This window comes from Magnolia sinica, chromosome 4, assembly GCF_029962835.1.
Source record: "Magnolia sinica isolate HGM2019 chromosome 4, MsV1, whole genome shotgun sequence".
NCBI lineage: Eukaryota > Viridiplantae > Streptophyta > Magnoliopsida > Magnoliales > Magnoliaceae > Magnolia > Magnolia sinica.
The window spans coordinates 23,746,284-23,772,892 of NC_080576.1; the positions used below are offsets into that span (position 1 = coordinate 23,746,284).

At 39.2% G+C, this 26,609-nt stretch overlaps 2 protein-coding genes across 2 annotated transcripts; both read right to left on the bottom strand.

The window, feature by feature from the left end:
- Positions 1-2,334: 2,334 nt before the first annotated feature.
- Positions 2,335-6,816, bottom strand: LOC131242795 (putative 12-oxophytodienoate reductase 11). Its single transcript, XM_058241678.1, has 5 exons — positions 6,625-6,816; positions 6,359-6,499; positions 6,086-6,216; positions 4,861-5,034; positions 2,335-3,057 (listed from the first exon to the last, which is right to left on the bottom strand). The coding sequence occupies exons 1-5, from the start codon at positions 6,720-6,722 to the stop codon at positions 2,465-2,467; spliced, it is 1,137 nt and encodes a 378-aa protein (XP_058097661.1). The 5' UTR covers positions 6,723-6,816; the 3' UTR covers positions 2,335-2,464.
- Positions 6,817-16,421: 9,605 nt separating this feature from the next.
- On the bottom strand, positions 16,422-23,935 carry LOC131244083 (putative 12-oxophytodienoate reductase 11). Its single transcript, XM_058243741.1, has 5 exons — positions 23,797-23,935; positions 23,542-23,682; positions 22,945-23,075; positions 18,368-18,541; positions 16,422-17,014 (listed from the first exon to the last, which is right to left on the bottom strand). Exons 1-5 carry the CDS (start codon positions 23,892-23,894, stop codon positions 16,422-16,424), a joined length of 1,137 nt encoding a protein of 378 aa, XP_058099724.1. The 5' UTR covers positions 23,895-23,935.
- Between the last annotated feature and the right edge of the window lie 2,674 nt (positions 23,936-26,609).

The window sequence follows — 26,609 nt, forward strand, 5'->3', positions numbered from 1 at the left end:
CCCTCTCCATCAATTGCAACCTGAAATATGATTTTATTTGAAAACCGTTGTTCCTGGGGCCCAAACAAGGATACATGCCCTAACCTAAAGACAGGAACCATCTAGCCATTTGCAAGCTGAACGATTACAAGGGCAGATGAATTCGGCTGTTGGCCTCTGTAGTGACAAAACATGGGTTGGCAATATACCTACAGAGGCGCACACCTTGAATGCTTAGACTTGAGAAAGCTGCTGCTTGGACATTCACATCCTACCGTAGGTTGGTCAGGTACTTTCTCCAAGTTAAGCTGATTCTATTGATCCTTTATTTCTCGAAAAATGGATATTAATGTAAGATATATTGTCACAGATCAGAGCGGATGTGACTCCATTCCTGATCGATATTGTAACAAATCTTGGAGCAGCCGTGATTGCATGGGTGGTGGTTGAGGCGTCTTTCGTCCTTCTGTAAAATCCACATGTTTTTATCTTTGCCGGGTCTGGTCTCTCATAAGCACTTAAAGAATCATACATCTACATTTGAATTGGAGGAGATGTACACTGCTCGGTCTGAATTACCACATTTCCATTCCACCAGCATTCCAAACAGGCGGGTCCATTTCTCAGTTACATACCAGTACCATTAATCCAGTTGCTGACACCATGGATGAATGCTGCTGCACAATGCTTGCAAATAGATGGTTAAAATGAAGTGCAGCCAACAATCTCTATGTGCAGCCATACAAATACCACAGATAGGACGGTTGGGATCGTTAAATGGAAGATATCTTTTTATCATTGTGATTCCTACTGGTTGAGCAATCGGGATTGATGGAAAATGGTCCTCACTAATATGGGGTGCTGGCTTAATGAAAGCTGGGTGATTTAGCCAAGCATTGTATAATAACCGATTTAATCATATTCAATAGAAGAAGGAAATTAGAAATATTTGAGTTTCGAAGTACTGGTTCGCATGATACTTCTGGCGATTCTTTTTCCACAAAAAATTCTCAAGATTTATGATGTTCACAAAAAGAACATTTGATTTTTTTAAAGCCCCAAAACAATCCTTATTAGGGTAAAATACCAAAATGTTCTTTTCTTATAATTTTTTTTACTAATAAAAGTGGGGTCGAGCATTGCGGACCGGTAACATGTGTATGACATCCAATCTATCCAGCAGGCGTGCCTAATCATGATGATTCAAACAGCCCAAAAGTCAGGCCGATCGAAACAAAAGGTTGGTCAGATGTGAACTTGGATGTTTTGGGTGGTGTCACTATTTTCAATGGTGTGGCCTGCCTGATGATCGGATCAGCCTGATTTTTGGAGCGTCTAATCAACATGGTGGATGGGTTGGATTTCATACACAGCATGCCCCACAATGCTTTGACTCCACCTATTTGGAGAAAATATGCAAAGGCTATTTTGGTCATTGCAACCCTTGAAAAGTCTTTTGGGAAAGTCCAACGGCCTGTTTGGTTGCCAGTTTAAAATGAGTTCTCATCTTGGTAAGGACTAAAAATGATCTTGATAAATAATGATCGTGATCACTGATACATAATTATGATTAACTAAAATGAGATAATTTCAGTTTGAGTGGGACCCAAACAGGGCACCCCCCCCCTCAGATTTTTATGATGAAATTTCCGAACCTTCTGCTTGTTCTCGTTTGCAGTTTGTATAAATGGGCTTGTGGTTCAGCGATCCAGACCAATCATAGGTTTGTTGTGGCCCACTGTGGATGAATCATGACCAAAATCTCTAGCCACCAATCTTAGGTCTCTCTTAGGGCCATCCTATCCAGAAGATTTATAGGAGACAGTCTATTCACTTTGGAGGCTCAACTAATGGCCTCGATCAGTGAACCATGGGCCTCACTTCAAGCCAGCTTGTGTACTGTGCATATCATCGCATCAATGATCATGTGAAAATTGGGTAGCCATTCGCTTGAAAATTCATCTCGAATGTACAACAGCAAAGAAGTCTATTCAATCGTAAAACAGTGAGAAGATGTAGACTATTGACACAAGCTAATGTATCAAATCAAAGGGTTTTTTTTTTTTTTTTTTTGCTAAGCCCACATTCCGGTGAGAAGGGAGCCCATCTACATGCCACCACGTGTCAAAGTGGCACACATGTGCAAGATCCAGGCTGTCTAGCTCATGGATTGAGTTAATCTCAAGACCAAGTTTCCTAGTCCTCTAGAGTCTAGGAAAAGTCAGCGAGATTTCAAGCTGAGTTGAAATCTCACCAGTCGAGTTCACTCAACCGAGTTTTGAGTAAACTTGGTGAGTTTTAGTACTATTTATCAGAAATCAGTATCGGTGTGTCTCACATGGCCGGAGAACAATCTACACTAACTGCTACCAAACTTCATTATTACTCCCTTCTACACTTCATATTCCATGAAACTGAAAGAAGCCTTCCCAAACAACATCAATACAAAGATAACACATCTGCCATACCAATAAAAATTCAATATCTAATCGGTAGTAGATTCAAGAAATGGGTAGTCGGTGTAACCGAGAACCGGATTGGGCATGTAGACAGTGCTTCTGTTATACTTATTAAGTGGTGCGTCAAGTTCAAATCTCCTTGGTAGATCTGGATTAGCCAAGAACAAGCGACCAAATGCTATCAGATCTGCATAACCGCTGGCAATAGCTCTGTTCCCTTCTTCTCTATTGTACCCCTCAGCAGCAATGAAAGTCCCCTTGAAAGCATTTCTCATGGGTTGAAGGCTGTGGGGAGTTACAAGCTTCTCTATTATTGCCATCCTCTGCTCGATCATGTGGCAATAGCAGATTCCATATTGATTGAGCGATTTCGCCATGTAAATACCAAGAGCTTCTGGGTTTGAGTCTGTGCACTCCATCAACTCGGTGAAAGGAGAGAGCCTCATACCGACTCTATCTGCTCCAATCTCATTGGCAACAGCTTCAACAACTTGTAGAGCGAAGCGGCAACGGTTCTCTAAGCTGCCACCGTATTCATCTGTTCTGTCGTTGACTCCGTCTTTCATGAACTGTTCGATCAGGTACCCATTTGCAGCATGGATCTCAACTCCATCAAAGCCTGTACATGGAAGAAATTTGAATGCCGATTTTTCTGAGAGGAGTTTGTTGTTTTGTGTTTTTGTGTTTAACGAGAAACAAATTTTACACAGATGCACACACATAGATAGAATTTATTTATATTTATAAAATGTGGGTAGTAAGAAAGGGTATTTTTGCCAAACGAGACCTTGGTTCAAATCTGCATAAGGGCAGTTCATAAACACACATGATTGCTGGTTGTAGGGCTGCTTGAGCGCCTTTGGCACATTCATTGAAGTGCGTCAAAACTTTGGCACATGCACATGATTATATTTGAGCTTGAGAAGCCTTATAATTTTGATGAATGGTCTGGACCCATCGAAGCCATGGTACATCTAGGCATGAACAAGGGTTCCCATGAAGGGTCCAACCCACTAGCACGTACAGGGTTAGCAGCTGGGGTAACAATCTTTATCCAAATGCGAGAGTGGTAATTTGGCTCAATCGTAGATACTTTGTGTTTTAACACTAAAGTGTTATATTCAAGTGCACATGTGGGGTGAGCGTCAGTAGTGTGAGTGTCATGGAAAGCACAGGATTATTTGTTCTAGAATAGAAAGATAATTCAATTCATGAGAATTCACATGTTGCTTTATTTTGCTCTTTGACAATATCAACTACCATTTCTTGAAAATAAGTTCAATACTTAAAAAGGTGTAAATCTTTATATTGAGAAATTACTAGTATTTCTTGAAGATGAGATTAATACTTAGAGGTGCAAATCTTTGTATTGAGAATTTACATTGTGACTTTGTAATTCCGACTTCCTTCTTTTACACTCGATCCAGTATTCAAAAGCAGAGCATCAAATCTACGTTGAGATATTGGTGTGAAGTAGAGATTCTAACTTGAAACAATTACGACGGTAGACGCTATTTTTTAGGGTAATTATTTTTCTCGCTACCGGACGGGTGGACAGGCAGAAGAGGATTTTTAGGGTACGGGCGGACGAAAATACCCCTTGGTTATGCTCAGGTTCAGGTAAGAAGCAGGTAAAAAAGGAGGGTTAGTTTTGTCCGAAATATGTTGTCCGCACAAAGAGGAGTCTACTTTCGTATGTAAGTTTTGTGGTCGGTAGAGGCGGGTGAAATAGGTAAAAGGTTGTGTCTACAGTAAAAAAGAACCCCAACATTTTAACTTTCATACACCTATAGATGTTCTGATCTTAAATCCATGATTCCTCCATCGTGTGCCACTTTCTTTTCGACGTGTGATGACTCATAAGGGTCCTTACTCTTGCTCGGGTGGTAGACTCTCAGGACTTTCAACTCCCGGTCAGGGGTTCGAGTACCCATAGGTGGTGAAATTCCACTAGCGTGAGTGTGTAGGGTGTGTGTGCGTGTGTTAAAAATTTAAATTTAAAAAAAAAAAAAGGGGGCTGTGTATTATGCTTGAATTTTTCAGCTTGTTCAAGTGGGGCCATGATTTGTTAATTCCAGACCATTGATCAGATGGCTCCCGCCATGGATGGAGTTGATGAGGCGTGATGCTTTGAGAAACATATCTCTCCAGCCTTGTCCCTCTTGACCACCGTCCGTTTTGTATAGACCACCAGCGGAAATATCATTAGGACTGTCCTATTGAGGAGATCCTTGTATCGGGGTCCATCAGACCAGCGGTCTGGATGACTACAAGGGTCCCAGAAGTACTAACCAAGGACCTGAGGATACTCTACATTAAACACATACTCCTGTTGATGACTGTAGGATTCAAGGGACTAAATTTTCCATTTACTAATCATGCAGCAAAATTGAGAATGTGGTTAGATCAAGAGGCTTTCTACCAGCTTCAATGGCATTCCTTGCAGCCATCCTGAAATCATCCACGACCCGAGGGATCTCGTCCGTCCGTAATCGACGTGGAGGCGAGAATTCATCTTTAGTGCCATCTTGTCCCAGCTGAGATGATACCGGCTTGTCCGTACAAGATATTGGGGGTTGCCCGTTGGGTTGAAAGCCTGTGTTAGTGGGAATTCACATTAGTTCATATTTCAAATTAATCCTACAAAACCAAACATGTGTATTTACTCCCTCAGTTGCACCACCTTGGCCTTGGATTTGAAAATGAAAAAGATCAGATGGAGGATGGCCATCTGGCTTTCTTTTTTTTTTTTTTTTAAAAAAAAAATAAAAAAAATTATGAATCGTTGGCTCACAGACTGCTGACGGATGATGGCCACAACGACAAATCTCGTTTTTTGAAATTTGAATTTCTCAAGAGATTTTCATATCCTGATGATTTTTGGTTAGTTGGATAGTTTTCACACTTCATTGTTAGCCACCCCCATTAGGGAATGGATACCATGACCTCAGTGTTGAAACGAGGTATCTTTCACTCAGTCTACTACTTGAGCTATTTTTATTTTTATTTTAATTTTATCAATTATATGTAAAAGGAAATGAGTAATAATTATAAATTATTTTATTTATCTAATAGCTTGAAAGTATTTGACTAGAATGATTGTATTGCTTATATTCCTATGTACTTAATTCCTACCTTCTCCTCTTAAGTTTTTAAGAAGAATTTCTCACAAACATCACAATGCCCAAAATAGCTTTTGTCTGCAGCAACGTGGTGTGGGATAAGCTCCTGCGGTTAAAAGCTTGGTGGGGGCCACCATGATGTTTGTGAGAAATCCACCCGGCCCATCCATCCATTTTGCCAGATCATGTCAGGACAAGGCTTAGGATCTTCCAACATAGGAATGCGCTGAGGAATCCACCATCACCACGCAGGGATCCATCAGATCAACAGTCCAGATTAAAAAAAAGAAAAAAAAAACGAAAAGGGGCCTCATGAGAGAGCCCTAAAATCCTCGTTGCATGGTAAGTGTGGAACATCCGGACCGTGTGTACCTGTAGGCTCCACAGTGGATGGCCCAAAGTCCATACGTCTCACCGGTTAGGCAGTGCCAACAACCAAAACAGTAGAATTGCCCATCTATATTAGATGAACGGTCCAGATCTTTTACACGCGAAAGAGAGTACAACAAGATGGGAGTGGAATACCGTAATTAGAAACCCTCCCAGCGTGCCAAATCTGGCAAAAGAAGATGCCCCCCTTTTCATGAACAGCTTTCACGATTGGTTTCCATCCTTGTATCTGTTCTTTTCTCCAAATTCCTGGCGTGTTTGGGTACCTTAATAAAATAAAATAGAAAAAGAAAGGCCCACTTCAACGCGTTCATAAGATACGTGTGCTGAATGGATGATTGCAACCATTCATATACGTAGATGGATTTAGAACAATTAAATTAAGATGATTTCCATTTCCAACAGTACCCTTGAGCGGTGTCCGAAACGCCGGTAGCCTCTGTTATCAAGAGCCCTCCTTTGGTGGTCCGCTGCGAGTAATACAAAGCCGCATGTGACTGAGGCACATTTCCAAATGATCTCTGTCTCGTCATCGGCGCTAATACAATCCTGAAAACCCAAAAAATCAAACAAACCATACATGTGAAACTGATCAAAATAAAACCCTTTTGGGTCCGCCTTTCATGGCCTTATGGAAGATCTTACATCGTGGAAGGAAAGTAAACGGTACAGACCTGTTGGAGAGATGGAACATTCCCATCTGGTATGGAGTGAGGAGAGGTATCTCAGCCATCGATGCTTTGTCCTTCTCATTTCCTTTAGTCATTTCCATTTCTCTCTGCAAATGTTGGTAAGCTACGTTTCCATGAATTTGCCCTCATTTTCCACCGAAAACGATGTCGCTAGAAAAACGAGATTACGTGAAGAGAATGGTTAGAAAAAGAGACCGGCAACCTGGGATGATAGCCTTTGATAGGAACTTACTAGGAGGGGAAGCAACGTGGCCCCACCATGATATTTGTCAGAAATCTCTCAAAGAGAGCGGATTAGAAGATAACTGGCCTTACCTAAGACAGGTGCGGCCCTTACCGTGGGGTTGCCAGGAGCCCATCTTGATGTTTGTATTATGTGTTCACGTATTTTTCTAGATCATTTTGGAGTATTATCCGAAAACTGAAGGAGAGCCAATTATCAGTTGGACCATACCATAAGCGATAGTGGTGATTGACCATCCTACCGTTCAAAAAATTTTAGGGCACACCTTAATGTTTCGGTGGTCTTTATTTACCATCCAATCTGTTGATAATGTCACGTAAGGGAAAGAAACGAATATTAGCTTGATACAAAACTTTTGTGGGCCATTAATGGTCATTCAACACTGTTTCCTATGGTATGGTCCACCTGATAATTGGCTCTACTTCATTTTGGGTTGATGCCCTAAAATGATATGAAAAAATCAATGGACGGCATGGATGCATAATACATACATCAAGGTGGGTCCCACGGTAATTCCACGGTTAAGTTGTACACGAGTTGAGTTTGAGTCGAGCTAGACCAAGCTCAGCTCAGCTCGATCGCACCATGACCCAAGCTCAAGCTCGAGCTCGGCTTAACTCGGTCTTCCAGTTCACCCCTTTAACTCACATTGGCTTGTTGGTTCGAGCCGAGTCGAGTTGAGTTGAGTTGGGATCGAGTTGGGTCGAGCGAGGTATTCTAACCGAGTTGGGTTGAGTGAGCTATTTGAGCCGAGTCGAGTTGAGTTGAGTTATATGATTTTACAAATTATTATAAAATAATTAAAATGATAAAAATTAATATTGTTAGAAGTGATACAGGTGCATTGGCAGTGCATAATAAGTTATTACAAGCTACTAAATAACAATATGAGAATGTTTGTTACTAGAAAACTTTAAACTCATCCTAAACCCTGACCCAACTCGACGCTTACTCAACCCGAAGCAACCTAAACTTGACCCAACCCAAACACTGACCCAACCCGACACAACCCCAACCCTGACTCAACCTGACGCTGACCCAATCCGACGCAACCCAAGCCCTGATCCAACCCAACGCTAACCCAACCCAACCCTAACCCAACCTGACGCAACCCTGACCCAACTCAATTGCATCATGCAAGGTAAAAAAATCAAAAATGTTACATGGCTTGAAGAAGGAAAAACAAATCAGAGAAGGAGAGAGTAGAGAGAGAGAGGGAGGTGGGGTCACTCTCGTCAGTCATTGTTGCTCGGCTCGTCCGGTGGTGGGGTTTGTCGACCTGCCGCTCGCTCATGCTCAGGTAGGGTAAAACGAAAGAAAAAAAGAGGGAAAGTGGAGGGGTAGGGTCGGGTAGGGTAGATTTAGGGTTTTTACTTTAAAAAAAAAAAAAAAAAACTTATATAATATAATATAATATATTTCGAGTGAGTCGAGTTCAACTTAGGTTTGAGCTCTGTTTCAAGTCGAGTTGATTCGAGTTTGACCAAGCTTAAACTCGACTCGATTTTTTTCGAACTACAGTTTTTGGCGCTTGTCTTGACCCGAACCATATTGCAAGTCAAGTCGAATTGAGCTCAGCCTAGTCGATTCGAGCGAGTTTCTTGAGCTAGCTCGACTCGTGTTCAGCTCTATCCGCAGTAAGGGTTGCACTGTCTTGGACGAGGTCAGGGTCTCACCAAATCCGGTCTCCGATCTGAAACTTAAAGTAGGCCGTACAACTGGAAATGTAGCTTATCCCTATTTTAAACGAATATAATGTTTTTTTATTTTATTATTTTAGTAGATTGAGCAATTTAATTATTCATAAGAATAAGAATGCCATGCGCTAGCATGTACATAAAATAGAGTTAGGGTAAAACCAACATCTCAATCTACTAACACATTGGTACTCAAACCCAGGACTTCTAGTGTTGAAATGCAAAGCATCTCTTACTTAAAAGGTTTATCCATCCTATTATTGAAGTTGATCTCCGCTGTAAAATTTGTCAACCAGTATATGTAATAGATAATGCAAGTGTTGATATATTTGGATTAACCGCGTTGTTTTTTTTTTTTTTTTTTTTAAATATTTTATCCCTCATAATATAGCGTTTTGTTCCCATGCATCACATATATTACTTTTAATTTGATACACACAGAATACAGTGTCCTGTGCACATGCATCATACATGTTATATGTGTGATTGTTCAAGTACTATAATGCATGTTCACATGTGATACCAACATGTACCACATATGCCATTATTTGCATTAGCTCCGTGCATGTGCCATAAACTATCTTTACTCTATAAGTTTGGCAAATGAGGAATAGAATACTGAGAATAGCTAGTCCAAGTCAAATATCAGTATCATAACTTAAGTAGCCTACTTTGGAGAGCATAATCTTAGATTGCATCTTCTTCTTATTCTTCTTTATTTTTTATTTTTTATTTTTTATTTTTTACTTTAAGACGTGCACACACACCCCCAGGCACTCACACCGTAGTGGGATTTCACCACCTATGGATACTCGAACCCTTGACCAGGTGTTGAAACTCTTGAGAGTCTACCACTGGTGCAAGAGCAAGGATAAATTATGCTGACAACTTTCCTTTCTCCCAAATAGCTAATGTGTTTTAATTGAGAATAAATTAGGAGAAACACTCACTTTACAGTGACAAGACTTTAATTAGCACTTGCGTAGGAAGTAACCCAATAAGCTGCTTGCCTTTGACTTTTTACTTCCTAAGGAAGTATTATTATCATTATTATTATTAAAGATAAACAGTGGGAAATAATTTTACTAATATGAAATTTAAAGAATTTCACTATTATGAAATTTAAGATGATAAAATCGATGGAAGAAGAGATTTCTCTCTCACCACACGGTAAATTATTTAGAGGGAAAAAAAAACTATTTTTCAAGAATTTCATTTTACCGAAACAAAAAGGTGAACATGGGCAGGTGATGTACCAATCTGTACCATCAATGTATTTTCCAAACATACATGACGGACGTTTCTGGCCATCAAACCGGTGGCCATCGGTATAAAATAAAAAATGGAGAAAAGTGACGGCTAGGATTGTGCAGAAAGTGTGAATTTTAAAACGTGAGCCATCCTTTATAAAATCCACTAGATGTACGGATCTGATTTGTGCATATTGTGGCCCGTTTAGCATGGAGAAATGGACTTGTAAAATTCCGGAATGGACTCATAAAATTACGGATCTTGGGTGATCCACTGTATCACTACTGAAGAAAAAAAAAATTACATTTAAAAATATATAAATTCCTGGCAACCGTCACAAGACTTTCAATCGGGAGGGGATCCGAGGAAGGTGGGGAACACTGACTTCGGTGGGGTCTTGACCATGGCCCACTTTAATGTACATGTGTTGTATGTATCCAACCAGTTCACCCTTTTTGCAAGCTCATTTTAGGACAGTCTAAAAATCAAGCAAATCGAAATCTCAGGTGGACCACATGATAGGAAACAGGGTTATTTGAATACCCATTTTTCCTACCTTGAGGTCTGTGTAACCTTACGCACATGTTGGATGGCGAGTAAATATTACAGTGGCCCCTAAAAAGGTTTCAATGGTGAATGTTATTACCTCACATTTTTTCTGTGACATGGTCTACTCAGTTTTATACTTGCTTCGATTTTAGGCTGATGACTAAAAATGAGCTAGCAAAACGGACGTGATAAAAACACATACATCACAAGTGAGCGCTATAGAGTTCAGTAACTAGGGATACTCTGTTCGCGTCACAACCGGCGTTCCTTTGAGAAATGCGGGTTGGTGGCTCCTATTTTATGCTGTCGGTAGCTAGGTGGGGGCCATCTTGATGTTTGTGAAAAATTTACCTTGTCCGATCATTTTTCCGGCTCATGCTAGGTCACGTGCCCAATGATAATGAAATCGGATTGTGCGGTGTAAACTCTGTTGGGCCTACTGTAAGTTCATATGGTTTATCCACACCGTCCATCCATTTTTGAAGATTAATTTAGCAGTTGAGCTCAAAATTGAAGTATATAAAAATCTTAATTAGACCATATCAAAGGAAACAGTGGAAATATTGTTTCCACTGTTGAAACCTTTCTAAGGTCCCGTTGATGTTTATTTGTCATCCAAACTGTTCATAAGATCACACAGAATAAATGAAAGGAAAACACAAATATCATCTTGATCTAAAAATTCTGTTGGCCCTATGAACTTTTCAATGGTAGACTTCAATTCACGCTGTTTCAAGTTGTGTGGTCCACTTGAGCTTTGGATATGATTAATTTTTTATTTAAAGCCTTAAAATTATATAATAAAACGGATGAATGGAGTTAATACAATGCACGAATGATGGTGGGCCCCACATAGTTTACTCGGTACACTGAGTTACTCAGTACGCAATCCCCTTCCAATAATAATGTAGATTGCAAGCAACAACAGAATATATAGATTGCACGCAACACGAGATGGTGGGGGAGAAAAAAGCCCGGAAGCGGATTGGCTGGTGTACCAAACACCAGCTATATAGCTGGTGTGAGTACGTGTCGTGGGAAGAAGGAAGCAGATTGTCTGGTGTACGAAACACCATCTATATTGCTGGTGTATTAACTCAGCAAGTTGTATGGGTCCCATCATAAGGTATATGTTATATCCAAACTGTACATCCATGAGCTCATCTTAACGCTTGAGCCAAAAAATAAGACAGATGTAAAGATGAATAGGAACACACGGCAAAAAACAGTAGGGTTTTGAACTTCTACCATTGAAACCCTTTCAGGGTCATAGAAATTTGGTATCAATATGAAATTTGTTTTTTCCTCTTCATCCATGTATTTGTATCCTTATTAATAGATTGGATGGAAAATAAACGTTATGGTGGGCCTGGAAAATTTTTTAACTGTGAACATCATCATCCTCACTGCTATTTTTGGTGTGGCCTATTGGTGTGGCTCCTTGAGCTCCACAATGATGTATTTATTATATCCATACCTTTCATCCATTTTTTCAAGATATTATAGAGTATTATCCAAAAAATGAATCATATCAAAAAATCAGTTGGACCACACCACAATAGTAGTGGGATAATGATTTTCACAATTAAAAAATTTGTAGGGCCCACCTAGAGGTGTACACGAACCGAGCTAGCTCTGTTAGCTCGCTTGACTCGACTCGACTTAAAAAAGCTCAATTCGACTCGGTTCAAAGCTGAGTTCGAGCCGAGTAGAGCAGATTTTTTGAGTTCAAAAATGAGTTCGAGCTGAATTTGAGTTGCCCCAACTCGACTCGACTCGGATCAAACCCAGCTCGAATCGAACTCGAATCGAACTAGTTCGGTGACCCTGTTACTTTGATATTGATATTATTCCCCAACTGTTTGATGAAATGACTCAATGAAGTGTGGCTGGTGGCAAGAAAGGTATGTATATGAAACAAATACCTTTTTTGCAAAAAAAAAAAAAAATGTTGCTTGGAAGGTATTTGATAAAATATCTTAACAACCTTTACTGCTATTTTACAGATAATAGGATTTTGAAGGTGCAGTCCGGGTGTTTGTGGAAATGCCGCATAGAAAAACTCAGCTCGATCTTGGCTTGAACTCGACCTGAACTGGCCTGAGATGTTGACCGAACCTAACCGAGTTAGCTGGTCGAGCTTGAGGACCGAGCCGAGCTGAGTTCAAGCTGAGGTCGGCCGTGCCGAGTAGAGCTGAGGCAACTGGACTCGGTTCAGCTCGATGTACACCCCTAGGCCCATCATAAGTTCAAAAAGACCTGGGTGAAGAGGAAAAACAAATTTCATATTGATCCAAAACTACAGTGACCTCGAAAGGGTTTCTATGGTAGACATTCAATTCCCCGCTGCTTTCTGCAGTGTGGTCTACTTGATAGTTAGATCTGTCTTATTTTTCATCTCAAGATTTAAGATGAGCTCGCCAAATGGATGAATGGTTTGGATATAACAAATACCTCATGATGGGACCCATAGAACTTGCTAACGTCAATACATCAGCTATATAGCTGCTGTGTGGTACACCAGCCAATCCGCTTCCAAAATACCCACCGTTGGAACCTTCTGAAGGGTCGAAGGTGATGTTTAAATGCCATCCAGACCGTACTTTTCATAAGTTCGTTCTCACTGGAATGAACTGAAACTGAGAATACTAATGTATTAGCCTGATTCAAAACTTCGGTGATCCCACGAATGTTTCAACCGTGAAGCCTTTAATTCCCAATTTTTCCCTATCACATGTCTCACCCGAGTTTTAAATCTATCTCATTTTTGGGATATCATAACATGAACTGGCAAAACGGATGGACGGGGTGGATTCTCACAAACATCAAGGTGGGCCCCAAGAGTCGCAGGCAATTCGTAGGGAGAAGATGACCATATCCAATGCCTGCATCTAAATTTGAGGAATGATTCAGTGGATCCATGCCCACCAACGTTCCGTGCAATCTACCTTCCACTGTACACATGATAGTGGATATGATAAATCAATACGGTACATATAGTTGCAACTATGATCGAATGATCGTGATGAAAAGTAAACACTAAACAGTTAATCTCAGCCATCCTTTGGTTGTCCTTAATTTTGACAATTCAATCAAAATTAGTTAGTGGCTACAATCATGTAATTGTGGTGGCTTTAAACTGTGGGCCATAAGATCGCTAGGTTATGATCCATTAACGAGGTAGCTGACAAATCAACAGTCGTGATTGCCTTAGACATTTGCCACGTAAAAAATAGAGATGCTTGAAAGGCATCCCTCCATTTTGCAGCAGGAAGCTTTGGAATTTTGGCCGCTGTCTTGGGTCCATTTTGATCACTCAACCGTTCATACGATGGGTCTTAATATGGATGGTGTATGACCAAAAAACTCTCTGATGGAAACATTTCAACCGTTTAATTATTTAGAGGGACATGGATGATTTAGGATTTCTCAATTGTCTTTGGTCCATTTTAATCACCCAAACCGTTTATACGATGGATCTTAATATCGATAGGATATGACCAAAAAAAAAACAAAACACTGTTGGATGGAAACATTTCAACCGTTCGATTATTTAAAGAGACATGGATGCTTTGGAATTTTGCGGTTGTCTCTGTCCATTTTGATCACCCCGGGCCATTTATACGTTATCTTAATCTCAGTAGGTTATGGTTTTTATTTTTTATTTTTTTAATCTATCCGGAGGAAGCATTTCAACCATTTGATTGGTTTTTTACAAAATGCTACCTGATTAATGTAGCAATCACATCTCAGGAACCGGATTGCTTCCTGGCCCCGCTGGAAGATAATTCGTCCAGACAATGCTATATAGGGACCACCTTGATGTATGGGTTTCATCTACTCCGTCTATCTATTTTTTGATATCATTTTATGGCATGAACCCAAAAATAAGACAGAACCAAGGCTCAACTGGACCACAAAGTGGGGATTGAACGCCGGTCATAAAAAACTTCTAAACAGCTGAAGAAGTTTTGGATCAAGCTGATATTTGTGTTTTCGCTTTATCCAGGTCCATATGACCTTATGAATAATTTGGCTGGAAAATAAACATCACGGTAGACCCTAGGAAGGTCTCAACGCTGACTGTCATTAACACCACGGATTCTTTTGTTGTGGTCCAGATGAGCTTTGGACCTGACTCATTTAGGGGTTCATACTCCGAAATGATATGGAATAATGATGGACGGCATAGATAAAAACCATACATTAAGGTGGGCCCTGCCAGTACGGATGATCGTCTAGCGAAGGGCAGGAGGGAATCGGCTTCCCACATCCCAATAATTAAACGAGTTCACCAATAAATATAAATTAATTGTGCCATCCATTAGTTTTCTCATATTGGAACATGCTTTGTTTCATAAATGACAAAAATGCCCATCACGTGCCGTGGCACATGTTAAAATATAGTGATAGGATGCGGTGAAGCCTACCTGGGAAGGCGGTATGTGGTGGAGCATGTGAGCGACTTAGGTGTGGCCCTGTGGGGATTACCTTGATGTGTGTATTTTAAATCTACGCCGTCCATTTTAATTTTTTAATTTTTTTTCCAGATCATTTTAAAGAATGATCACAAAAATGAATGAGATCCCATTCTCAGGTGGACCATATCATAAGAAATTAGCGATTTACCATTGAAAGTTTCTTGTGGGTTGCTAAAGTTTTGGATCAAGTTGATATTTGTTTTTCCAAAAGTTTTTAATGGCATAGCCTGCTATCGCCACTTCCTATAGAATGGTCAACCTAAGATCTAGATATGTTATCCTTTTTGGTTTATGCCCTAAAATGATTTTGAAAAAGTGGATAGACTTAGCGGATCTAAAATACATGCATCAAGGTAGCATGTGCCACACCGTCTTGGATGAGGTTGGGCCACACCATCATCCACAGTAAATATTAAATAAGTCAGTCGCTAATTCATGGTCCCGCCCATCGGAATATTTGGGTGGAATTTTTACATAGGACCAGAATTTGTAAATTGATATTTCATGATGGATAGTCTGTCGTAAATTTTGTGACGGATTAAATCCATCACAAAATTAGTTTATTTTCAACACATCACCCATTGACACCTGCATTTTATAAAAGCTTAATTTTGCCAAATTTCTTAAGTTTTGCCCAACCCTCAACATTATTATTATTATTATTATTTTGTAGAATTTGATGAAAAATTATACTTTACTTGATCAAAGAAGTGTTTTAGTAGAATTGGTAACTTTTGCCCTGAGCTTCAATATCATATTTTTAATGAATTGATTGAAAGTATCAATTTTTTTTCTTATTTTTTTGTATCAATTGAGTGAAATTTATGTTTATTTTCACATCAAAACTGGTTTTTAAATGCATGGCAATATCAAATGAAAAATCCCCTAATTAGTAGTTTTTGAAAAAAAAATGAAGATTTTAAAAAAGTAAGTAAATTTGGAAAGAAATTGAGATTAAAAATAAATCAAAATTTTGACAAAAATATATGATCTTGAAAAAGAAAATTCAGAAGTAAAAAATAAAAATAAAATGAGATTTTGAAAAAAATTGACATTTTGCAAAAAAAAAAAAAAGGCATTTCGAAAAAAAATAAATTGAGAAGTTTGAATAAAATTGATTAGTTTGAAAAAGAATTGATTTTGAAAATTATTGACATTTTTATGTAGAAATTGAGAAACTTGTTTGAATCGGTAAACTATCTACTTTCGTAGTGTATTACTCGCCGCTTTGTGTCGTGGTTTTTTCCGGCAAAGGTTTTTCTATATAAAATTCAAATTGTTCTTGTTTGGACTTGGTTGTACGATTGTGCGTACTTCGCTTGATTTGTCTCCAGGTGTTTATGTGGTTTCCAACCTGTATCATAAATCAGTCTCCGTGTCTCACATTGACGTATAATGAAAACTTACTACCACCATACTTCATTATTACTCCCTTATACACATTTTATTCCATGAGACTGAAAGAAGCCTTCTCAACCAAGCCAACATCAGCACAAATTCCAGCAAACAACATCAATACAAAGATAATACATCTCTCCCATATCATAAATTCAAAATCTAAGTGGTAGTAGATTCAAGAAATGGGTAGTCTGTGTACCCAAGAACCGGTTCCGGTACATAGAAAGTAACTCTGTCGTACTTATTAAGTGGTGCACCAAGTTCAAATCTCCTTGGCAGATCTGGATTAGCCAAAAACAATCGGCCAAATGCGATCAGATCGGCATAATCACCAGCAATAGCTCTGTTCCCTTCTTCTCTATTGTACCCACCAGCAGCAATGAAAGTCCCCTTGAAAGCATTTCTCATGGGTTGAAGGCTGTGGGGAGTAACAAGCTTCTCTAACCCTCTCATCCTCGGCTCGATCGTGTGGCAATAGCAGATTCCATATCGATTGAGCGATTTTGCCATGTAAATACCGAGAGCTTCCGGGTCGGAATCCACACACTCCATGAACTCGGAGAAAGGAGAGAGCCTCAGGCCAACTCTCTCTGCTCCGATCTCATTGACGATGGCTTCTACGATTTGTAGAGCGAAGCGACAACGATTCTCTAAGCTACCACCATATTCATCTGTTCTGTCATTGACTTGATCTTTCATGAACTGTTCGATCAGGTACCCATTTGCTCCATGGATCTCAACTCCGTCGAAGCCTGTCCATTGAAGAAAATTCACAATGTAGAATTTTCTGTGAGGACTCGTGTTGTGTTTTTCTTAAAGGATAAAAAACCAAAATGTAGTGTTTCAGAACTTTAGAAAATATATTATTTTAAGTAACTTCTTCAAAAAGCTCATGTGGGTAGTAAGAAGAAATATTTTTACCCATAAGACCTTGGTTCAAATCAATGTTGGAATTATAACGATGTAAAATAATGTAAATATGCGAATATAATAAAATGGAATAAAGGAAACCTACACCTGCACTCGAGATCCTATGAACATGAGCTTGAGAAACCTTATAGTTTTGATGAATGGTTTAGACCGTCCAAGCCATGGTGCATCTAGGCATGAACCTGGATTCTAGGAAGGGTCCAACCCACCAGCGCATATGGGGGTAAACAGGTCCTTGTCGAAGAGTGGTCTGGGCAAGCCCATGATCATCTCTCCAGAAAAGACACAATGTCCATGTAAGATCTACAAACATGGGATATTTCAATTCATGAGATCTCACAAGTCACATTAATTTGCTCCATCTTTAGATCCACAATGATGTTAGCATGGAGTTTTATGGAGACTTAGTTTATTTGGAGTAGTATATATTCTCATGAAAGTAACTTTTTGAAAGTTAAAAAAGTTACATTTTTGGATTTTGCCTTTGAGAATAATGGATCTATGTGAATTTATGGATGTATTCAAAGAGAATTATGTAAATCTGTGTGTTGTGGTTTGATTCTTTTTCTATTTTCTTTTTATTTCAATATTTGAGAAAAGATCTTTTCCTAACAAATCAGCGAAAATTTTCTAACAGTATCAATAGCTATTTCTTGAAGTCGAGTTTAATACTTTGAGGTGCAAATCTTTGTAGTAAAAATCACATTATAAATTTTAATTTCCTTCTTTTACAATCGCTGGAGAGAATGACAACAAATGTATTTTCAGATAGTGAAATCCTTTTTCCTCTGTTGTGTACTACCGTTCGAAAGAATGGTAATAAATATATTTTCAGATACCAGAGAAATCCTTTTCAACGTGTGATTCATAAGCAGCTGGGTATTATATGCTTGGGTTTTCCAGCTTGTTCGAGTGGGGCTCATGAGTCATTGATTCCAGACCATAGATCAGATGGGTCTCACCATTGACGGATTATTAGGATTCCTTATTGAAGAGATCATTGGGTGGGGGTCCATCGGACCTGCGGTCTTGATGACTACAAGGGTCCCAGAGAAGTACAAACATAGGACACACATGCTACTGTTGAGAACTGTGGGATTGAAAAGACGAAATGGTCCATTTAACTAATCATGCAGCTAAATTGAGAATGTGGTTAGATGAAGAGGCTTTTTTACCAGCTTCAATGGCATTCCTTGCAGCCATCCTGAAATCATCCACAATCCCAGGGATCTCCTCCGTTTGTAATCGACGGGGAGTCGAGAATTCTTCTTTGATGCCATCGAGCCCAACCTGAGGTGTTATCGGCTTGTCCGTACAAGATATTGGGGCTTGACCGTTGGGTTGAAAGCCTGTATTAGTGGGAATTCAGATCAGTTCAAATTTCAAAGTAATCCTACAAAACCAAACGTGTGTATAATGCCTGTGCGGGAGTACCATATTACTTACTCCCTCAGTTGCCCCTTTAGACGAGTTCGTTGGGAAGGGTATGTGTGAATTGGGACCAACTCATGTTGTGGGTGGGGCCCACCATAGTAACAGATCCCGTACTCTGCAATTTCTCGGCATGGGAATTTTTCAGGAGATTCTTACATTTTAACGTTTTTCTTACATTATTCCCGCGCCGAAAATGAAATTTTCAGAAAATTGTAAGTGGTTTTTTTACGTTCAAATACAACAATTTCGTGATAAAATCACGAGAATATCACGATATTTTTAAAATCTTGATGATTGCAAGGACCATGGTGGGGCGGCCCACTACAAGGATAGACCCGTTTCATACGGAAGCGGATTCGCTGGTGTACGAACGGTTCAAAGGAGATCAAAGTTATATGAGCCCAAAAATGATGTATTTATTATAACCACCTTGTTCATCCATTTTTCGAGATCATTTTAAATTATTAGCCAAAAAAGAATCATATCCAAAGTTCAACTTGACCACACCAAAAATAGCAGCGGAGATAATGATTTTCACCGTTGAAATATTCATAGGGCCCACCATAACATTAATTTTCCATCCGATCTGTTCATAATGTCATAAAGACCGGGAAGAAGAGGAATAACAAATATCATATTGATCCAAAACTTCTGTAACCCCCGAAAGGGTTTCAATGGTAGACGCTCAATCACCCATTGTGTTTTCCAATGTGGTCCATTTGATCTTTAGATATATCTTATTTTTTTGCATAAAGCCTCAAGACCAGCTCGCCCAATGGATGGACGTTTTAGATATAACACATACTTCATCATGGGACCCATAAAACTTGTTAATGTCAATACATCAACTATATCGCTAGTGTTGTAAGTGCTATGGTCTTATGTTCCTTTGGTTGTCAAATTTTGTTGTGCCATAACTCTATTTGTGTCTTGTATTTGTATGTTGTTATATATGTTTCAGACATTGCTTCACAAGTGCTTCAAGTTAAGTACAATGATCGACTTCAAGCCAAGTCAAGCCATGTACTGTAAACATCAATGTTCAGAGCTACATCAATAAAGAGTACAAGACTCAAGTACATTTCAAGACTCAAGAGCAACTCAAGTTGAAGTTTGATGTCAAGCTTTCGAAGATCTCAAATCAAGCTACATCAAGTCGAGATCTCAAGCTTTGTAAAGTTCAAAGGTCAACAATCATTTGATAGAATGGAGTTTCAATGTCCATACTTCATGTCCCAGATATGATTGACCTTAGATTGACTTAGGGTAGGTCATTTTGGATACATAATTCAAACTGTATGTTTATATATGAATTTAGTTTGTTCTAAGACTAGTCTTGGACCTTGTTCGACTAGTCCTAGCACTCGTTTGACCAGTCCAAGAAATTCCACGACCAGTCCTAAGTTGTTGAAGATTTTCAAAATTTTTTGGTTAGCCCACGACCAGTCCTGGAGGTCCTTCGACCGATCATAGGTGTGTTCATGACTCGAACTTCGACCAATCGTGGGTCCTCGACTCAAACTACAACGACCTACTCATATGGTCTACGACCAGTCTTGGGTCATCTACGACCGATCGTACGTGGTCCACGACCAGTCGTAGACACCCCACGATCAATCGTAGAACGGTTTTCAAAGATCGCGCTTAAAAATTCAAAATGTCGTTGAAGCTACGACCAGTCGAAGTTTCCCTAAGACCAGTCGTAGACGTGATTTTTGCTTCTATAAATTGAGCACGAATCTCAGAATTTCATAACTCAATTCAAAGAAATTCAAGGCTCCACTCTGAAATAAGTTAGTGTCCATTTTAAGCTAATTTGTGCATAATTAATATTTCGTTTTGTTAGCTTATTTTTATTTGATTTTGATTTACATTCCAATCTGATTTGAAAAGGAGAAATTTTGTAATTCTTTCTTCTTGGAATCAAAATCAAATAGAGCTAGCCCATTTGATTTAATTTAAAATCAATTAGAACTTAGAACCATTTTAAGTAAGTATTGGACATTGAACATTAATTCGAACTTCTACTCCGATTGGTTCTTCCGGGCTGCTACGAAAGGAGAAATCCAGGTATTTTACATTTATGTAAAATTTCTATTTTTTTGGTTTTTTTGAGATTCGCCAGAAAAATCTTATTGTGTGGTTCTCTAAGGAAAGCCAGAAACTCAGAAAGTGTGGGTTTTTGGATTGTGTAAGCCCAAGTTAAAAAGACACAATTGTGAAGGTTTTAGGTGAACCTGTGAAACCTATTTTGTTAGTGAAATCTAATATCCTCTGTGTGAGGATATTAGGAGTGAAGTAGCATTCTGTGTGGCTGTTGTGAAACAGTTGGTGTACACACAAGCGAACCACTATAATTATTTGTCTTGTGGTTTGAATGCTTGCTTAAGTTTTATATCTTTTATCATTCAAGTTTGTGGGATGTATGTGTGGATGTGAATGTTGTAAAATTTACATTTCAAGCAAGTGTGTAAAATGTTGTAATAATTTAGATTTAAATTTCTACAATTTATTTCAATTCCTTACTATTTATTTATTGCTCTTCAGATTGAGTTTTTGATACAAAGAATGTTCTAGAAATAAGGTTGTCCTGCCATAAACCCTTTGTTTTTATGGTGTAAGGTTGTCTTTAGAACTGAATTCGTATCAACTTCTCAATACTTTTTATTGAGGTTGATTTTATTTCAGCATTGTGAATTAATTTATTTTATTTGACTATTTCTTTATTTTATTTCGCTGTTATAATTAGAATTTGGCATAGTCCTATTCACCCCCCCTCTAAGACGTATAGCTAGGCCGTTTTACGTGTGTGGTACACCAGCCAATCCTCTCATTGTACTAAGTAAACTCTGTTGGGCCCACCGTGAATGTATTTGGTCTGTCCACGCTGTTCATCCATTTTCCATCTTATTTTAGGGGTTGAGACTAAAATTAAAGCATACCCAAGGATCAAGTGAACCATACCATAGGAAACATTGGGGATAATTATTTCCACCGTTAAAACCTTTCTAGGTCCAACGGTGATGTTTATTTCTCATCCAACATGTTCATAAGATCACAAAAACATAGATAAAGGGAAAACACAAATACAAGCTTATCGAAAACTTCCCGTGGCCTCCAAGAAATTTTCCATGGTAGATGTTCAATTCACACCATTTCCTATGATGTGGTCCACTTGAGGTTTAGATATACTACTTTGCAGGTTCAAGCCATAAAAATATCCGGTGCAATGGATGAAGAGAGTGAATAAAATATATAAATCATGGTGGACCTCACGAAGTTTACTCAGTACCCAATCCACTTCCGCATAGAAGGAAGCATACGGCCGTAATGAGTAACTCAGTACACTAACGTTTAACGTACGGAGTAAACTCCGTAGATCTCACCATGATTTATGTATTTAATCTACTTTGTCCGTCCATCCATTTTATCATATAATTTTATTTCCTTAACCCAAAAATAAAGCATATCCAAAGATAAAATGAACCAAACTATAGGAAATTGAGTGAATTAAACTTTTACCGTTGAAAATATCTTCGGGGTCACGAAGTTTGGGATCAGGCTAATATTTGTGTTTTCCCTTCATCTATGTCTGTATGATCTCATGAACAGGTTGGATGATAAATAAACATCGCTGTGGGGCCTAGTAAGGTTTCAACTGTGGAAGTCATTATTTCCACTTTATCTTTTGGTATGATCCACTTAAGCTTCGTATATGCTTCAATTTTGGGCTCAACCGCTTAAATGAGCTGGAAAAACGGATGAACCGCGTAGATAAACCACATACATTCACGGTGGCCCCAACTGAGTTTACTCAGTACGATAAGGATCACTGCCGGTGGTTTGGTGCTACTCCGGCAGGATTCCACAATGGGAAGTCGGGCATGGTTTGCTTGTTCAGATGATCCAGACTGTTGTTCTGATGGCCACCGCCATGGATTGGGAATGTCCATAAAATCTTCCAGACTGGAAGATCCTAACCGTTTGATCTTTGCGTTTTCTCTGTTGAATGGCCATAGCAATATTTCATTTGTTAGACGTCTATCAGAAGGCAGATTTTGAAGGCTTAGGAACTTCCAGCATCCGGACTGTGGTCCCCACAGTGGATGGCCCAACGTCCATATATCGCACTGATTGGGCAGTGCCAACCATCCAAATCGAAGAATGCGCTTGCCGAACGTCTATTGTCAGTTTCATGTATCGAATGGCAAGGATTATCAGATCAGATAAAAATTTGAGCTGTTGCCCATCTATTGTAGATGAACAGTCCAGATCTCTTAAACGCGAAAGAGAGGCCAACAAGATTGGAGTGGAATACCGTAATTAGAGACCCTCCCGGCGTGCCAAATCTGGCAAAAGAAAGTGCCTCCCTTGTCATGAACAGCTTTCACGATTGGTTTCCATGCTTCTACCTGTTCTTTTGTCCAAATGCCAGGCGTGTCCGAGTACCTTAAGAAAGAAAGAAAGAAGAAAAAATGAAGAAAAAGAAAAGAGGCACACTTCAAACAGTGAGTATGAATTCCTTCCTTTATTACCCCCTATGGCCCACATGCCGAGTGGTCCGATGATCTGAACTGTCCATGCTGTGAAATAAATGATCAAAGGGGGACATGTACTTGTGCTGGATGAATGATTGCAATCATGAGAAAATCTCAGCACGCAGGCACGAGTACACACGCCTGGATCCCGAGTTGAAACCAACTCGAGTGCATGAGAAAGTCTCCTTCTCCAAAACTAGACTCCACACATTAGGTGGGCCACACACATGATCCATGGAATATAGCCGTCGGTTCACTTTCTTCCCAACGGTCCATTTTCCTTATATCAGTGGGGCCCACTTTCTTACTCGAGTAATTTTTTTTTTTTTTTTTCCTTACACGAGTAAGTTAGAGATGATTTGGATATTCAACTGTACCCTTGAGCGGTGTCCGAAACGCCGGTAGCCTCAGTTATCAAGAACCCTCCTCTGGTGGTCCGCTGTGAGTAATACAAGATGGCATGTGGCTGAGGTACATTCCCGAACGATCTCTGTCTTGTCAACGGTGCCAGTACAATCCTGAAAAATTCAAAAATCAAACAAACCATACGTGTCAGCAACATCCTTTTTGGGTCCACCTTCCACGGCCCATGGAAGATCTACCTCTCATAATGAAAGTTTATTGGTACAGACCTGTGGGAGAGATTGAACTTTCCCTTGCGATATGGAGTGAGTAGAGGAATCTCTGCCGTCGATGCTTTGTCCTGCTCCTCTTCTTTATTCGCTTCCATTTCTCTCTACAAATGTTTGCAAGCGACGTTTTGAAGAATTTATAGACAACCGTTGATTCCAAATGCCCCTCTCTTGAAAGACCGACGGATACAGAGAGAGCTACTCGATCCTCTGGCAGAGCATGACGCCTGGTACGTCGGCACTTACAGACAACCGTTGCTCTCAGGCTTTTTTCAAGTTTGCTTTAACTTGATTTTTAAAACTAGGAAAAAGAGGTTTTCCTTTATGGGGTTGTAGATGTTTTCCTTGTTGTTAATTCACCGTCAACTTATTTCTCAAAATTTCAGTCCTCCTTTTATTCATTCGTATCACAATTTTAATGTTTGCATAATTATGTGAAGAACATTCTCTGTCACGTGACAAGTGCTAGCAGCTAGAATAGAATCTGTGGCTCAATTCAAACCAAACAACAATGACCCCCGGTGTCAAAATAGGTAAATACATAGTATGTGATTGATATCAAATGAGATTGGTCGCTTCTTCGCCCACTTGAATAATATATCAAAATAATTAGGTGATAATCATATGTTAAGGTTTGTCCTCTAATAATGGGTTATATATTTGCATTTTGTACTAAATAGATTTTTTAATACAGATAAAAAAATTCTTATATTTGATCATGGAGAACAGTCTCAAAACACCTTCTAGAGTAGAGTATTCTGATGAGTGCTTGAATTGAATCCAATGTATGAGTATATATCCAAATTATGCTAAAATTTGAGCATAGATCCAAATTACATTAAAATAATCAAGTACTTAATTAACACTATAGATTACACTAAGGAATATAAATATCAAGCGAAAGTAAATGATTAAACTACAAAATGTAATTGATTGATAGATAAATAAAGATATTACACAAATGAATGTAAATGACAGATAATTGAAATGATAACTGAAAGATGGATTTGGTTTGATTGGGTTGGTATGAGAATTTGTTTCGTTGAAATCATTCACCATTTATAGCCTCAATTCCGCCATCTAGATGCTTCCCACGTTCTAATGGTTAATGTAACCGTTTAACACGTCTTAATACTCTTTGCTTCTGAACTTGTCATCTATTCTGGAACTACTTATGTACGATCATTCTTCATTTGACCACTTAATGGATGATGTGGTGTTGCTTGATGCCCTTCAGTTGTATTATCGTAGAATCCTCTTTGTATATTTCCAAATATCTTTAAATACACTATACAAATCCATCCAAATCACACGCAACTCACTTTGATTGGCTTTCGCAGGAATTTGCGATAATGGTGATGAATACTAATCAATCCCATGCATGTATTTTCTAAACAAACCAGCTGCCGGTTTTATGCATGAAACAGGTGCCCATCCTTATAAAATGAAAATTTCAGGGGTTAATAGTCCATTGTTGAAAATTGGAGAAAAGCAATTGCTAGGATTGTGTAGTGGTGTAAATTTTAAAATATGAGCTGAAAGCGAGTTAGGTGAGACCCACAATCCACCGAGGTGGGTGGGACCCCTGACTATGGGGCTCATAGTGACGTATGTGCCTTAAATCCACATCGCCCAACCATTTTGAAAGCTCATTTTAGGGCATGATCTCAAAAACAAAGCTAACTTAAATATAGGTGGACCACACCATAAGAAATAGTCTTGCTTGAATCCCCACCATTAAAAACTTTATAGATTCCATCGGAATGCTTATTTGCCATCCAACCCGTCAATAAGGTCACAAACAATTAGATAAAGAAACCACACCAATATCATCTTGTTCCAAATCTTTTGTGGCCCACAAGAAGTTTTTAATGGTCAATTGTCATTGTTTTTTGTACTTTGGTTAAAGCTGGGCATTGAGTTGAGTTGGATCGAGTTAGGGTTGACCTAGCTTGATCTAGTTTTGAAATAGACCTGACTCAAACTCAACCCGACTCGATACCGAGTCCAACATGCCTAACTCAATTCGAATCCAGGTATGCCCTGGACTAATCTGGACTGAGTTTGACCCGGTCACAAGTACCGAGTTGGCATCGAGTTTGGTCAGGTGCAATAGGTATCCATATGGGCTGAAATCACAATTCAAAATGCAGGTACACCTGATAGAATTGCCGCCTCTCCATCGGGTACATGACATCCCAGATCTCAAATGTTTAATCTAGGGTTCTATACATACACAAGTCAAGTTTCATATGGAGTCGACTCAGTACCGAGTTGAATTCTGGGTCGAGTCAAGTCGAGTTACTGGGTGACCCAAACTCGGCTCGTTTTGAATTTGAATTGGGTAAAGTTTACTCGGTCCGAATGGACTCGCCGACTCGGTTCATGTCGAGTCGAGTCCAAAGGAGTCAGACCAATCGAGTTCGCCAAGTGGAGTTCGCTCGTGCCAGCTCTAACTATGGCGCATCTCGGATTTAGAAGTGCTTCATTTTTTTATTTTTATTTTTATTTTATAACTAAAATGAGCTTTCAATACGTATGGACGGCATGGGTATAGTCACATACATCACAGTGTGGACCCCACAGTCTCACCTAATACGCTTCCATATGAGCCATCCTCTATAAAATCCACTCGATGGAGAGAGCATCTTACCAAACTCTGAATCTTAGGGGCTCCACCGTATCATCAACGAAAAAAAATATTATTATTTAAAATATATAGACGTCATGGCAAAGGTCACAAGGCTGGCAATGAAAAGCAGCTAATGCTGTGAAGAGGAGGAATTTCAGGTGCATCACAGCCTGAAGAATGT

Excerpts from the sequence above, each read along its gene's own strand:
- LOC131242795 (XM_058241678.1), bottom strand. The coding sequence starts at position 6,722 with ATGGAAATGACTAAAGGAAATGAGAAGGACAAAGCATCGATGGCTGAG. Across the intron at positions 5,035-6,085 it reads TGGGAGGGTTTCTAATTACG|GCTTTCAACCCAACGGGCAA; the intron begins GTATTCCACTCC and ends CCACTAACACAG. Across the intron at positions 3,058-4,860 it reads AAGGAATGCCATTGAAGCTG|GCTTTGATGGAGTTGAGATC; the intron begins GTAGAAAGCCTC and ends TTCCATGTACAG.
- LOC131244083 (XM_058243741.1), bottom strand. The coding sequence starts at position 23,894 with ATGGAAGCGAATAAAGAAGAGGAGCAGGACAAAGCATCGACGGCAGAG. Across the intron at positions 23,683-23,796 it reads AAGTTCAATCTCTCCCACAG|GATTGTACTGGCACCGTTGA; the intron begins GTCTGTACCAAT and ends TGAATTTTTCAG. Across the intron at positions 17,015-18,367 it reads AAGGAATGCCATTGAAGCTG|GCTTCGACGGAGTTGAGATC; the intron begins GTAAAAAAGCCT and ends TTCAATGGACAG.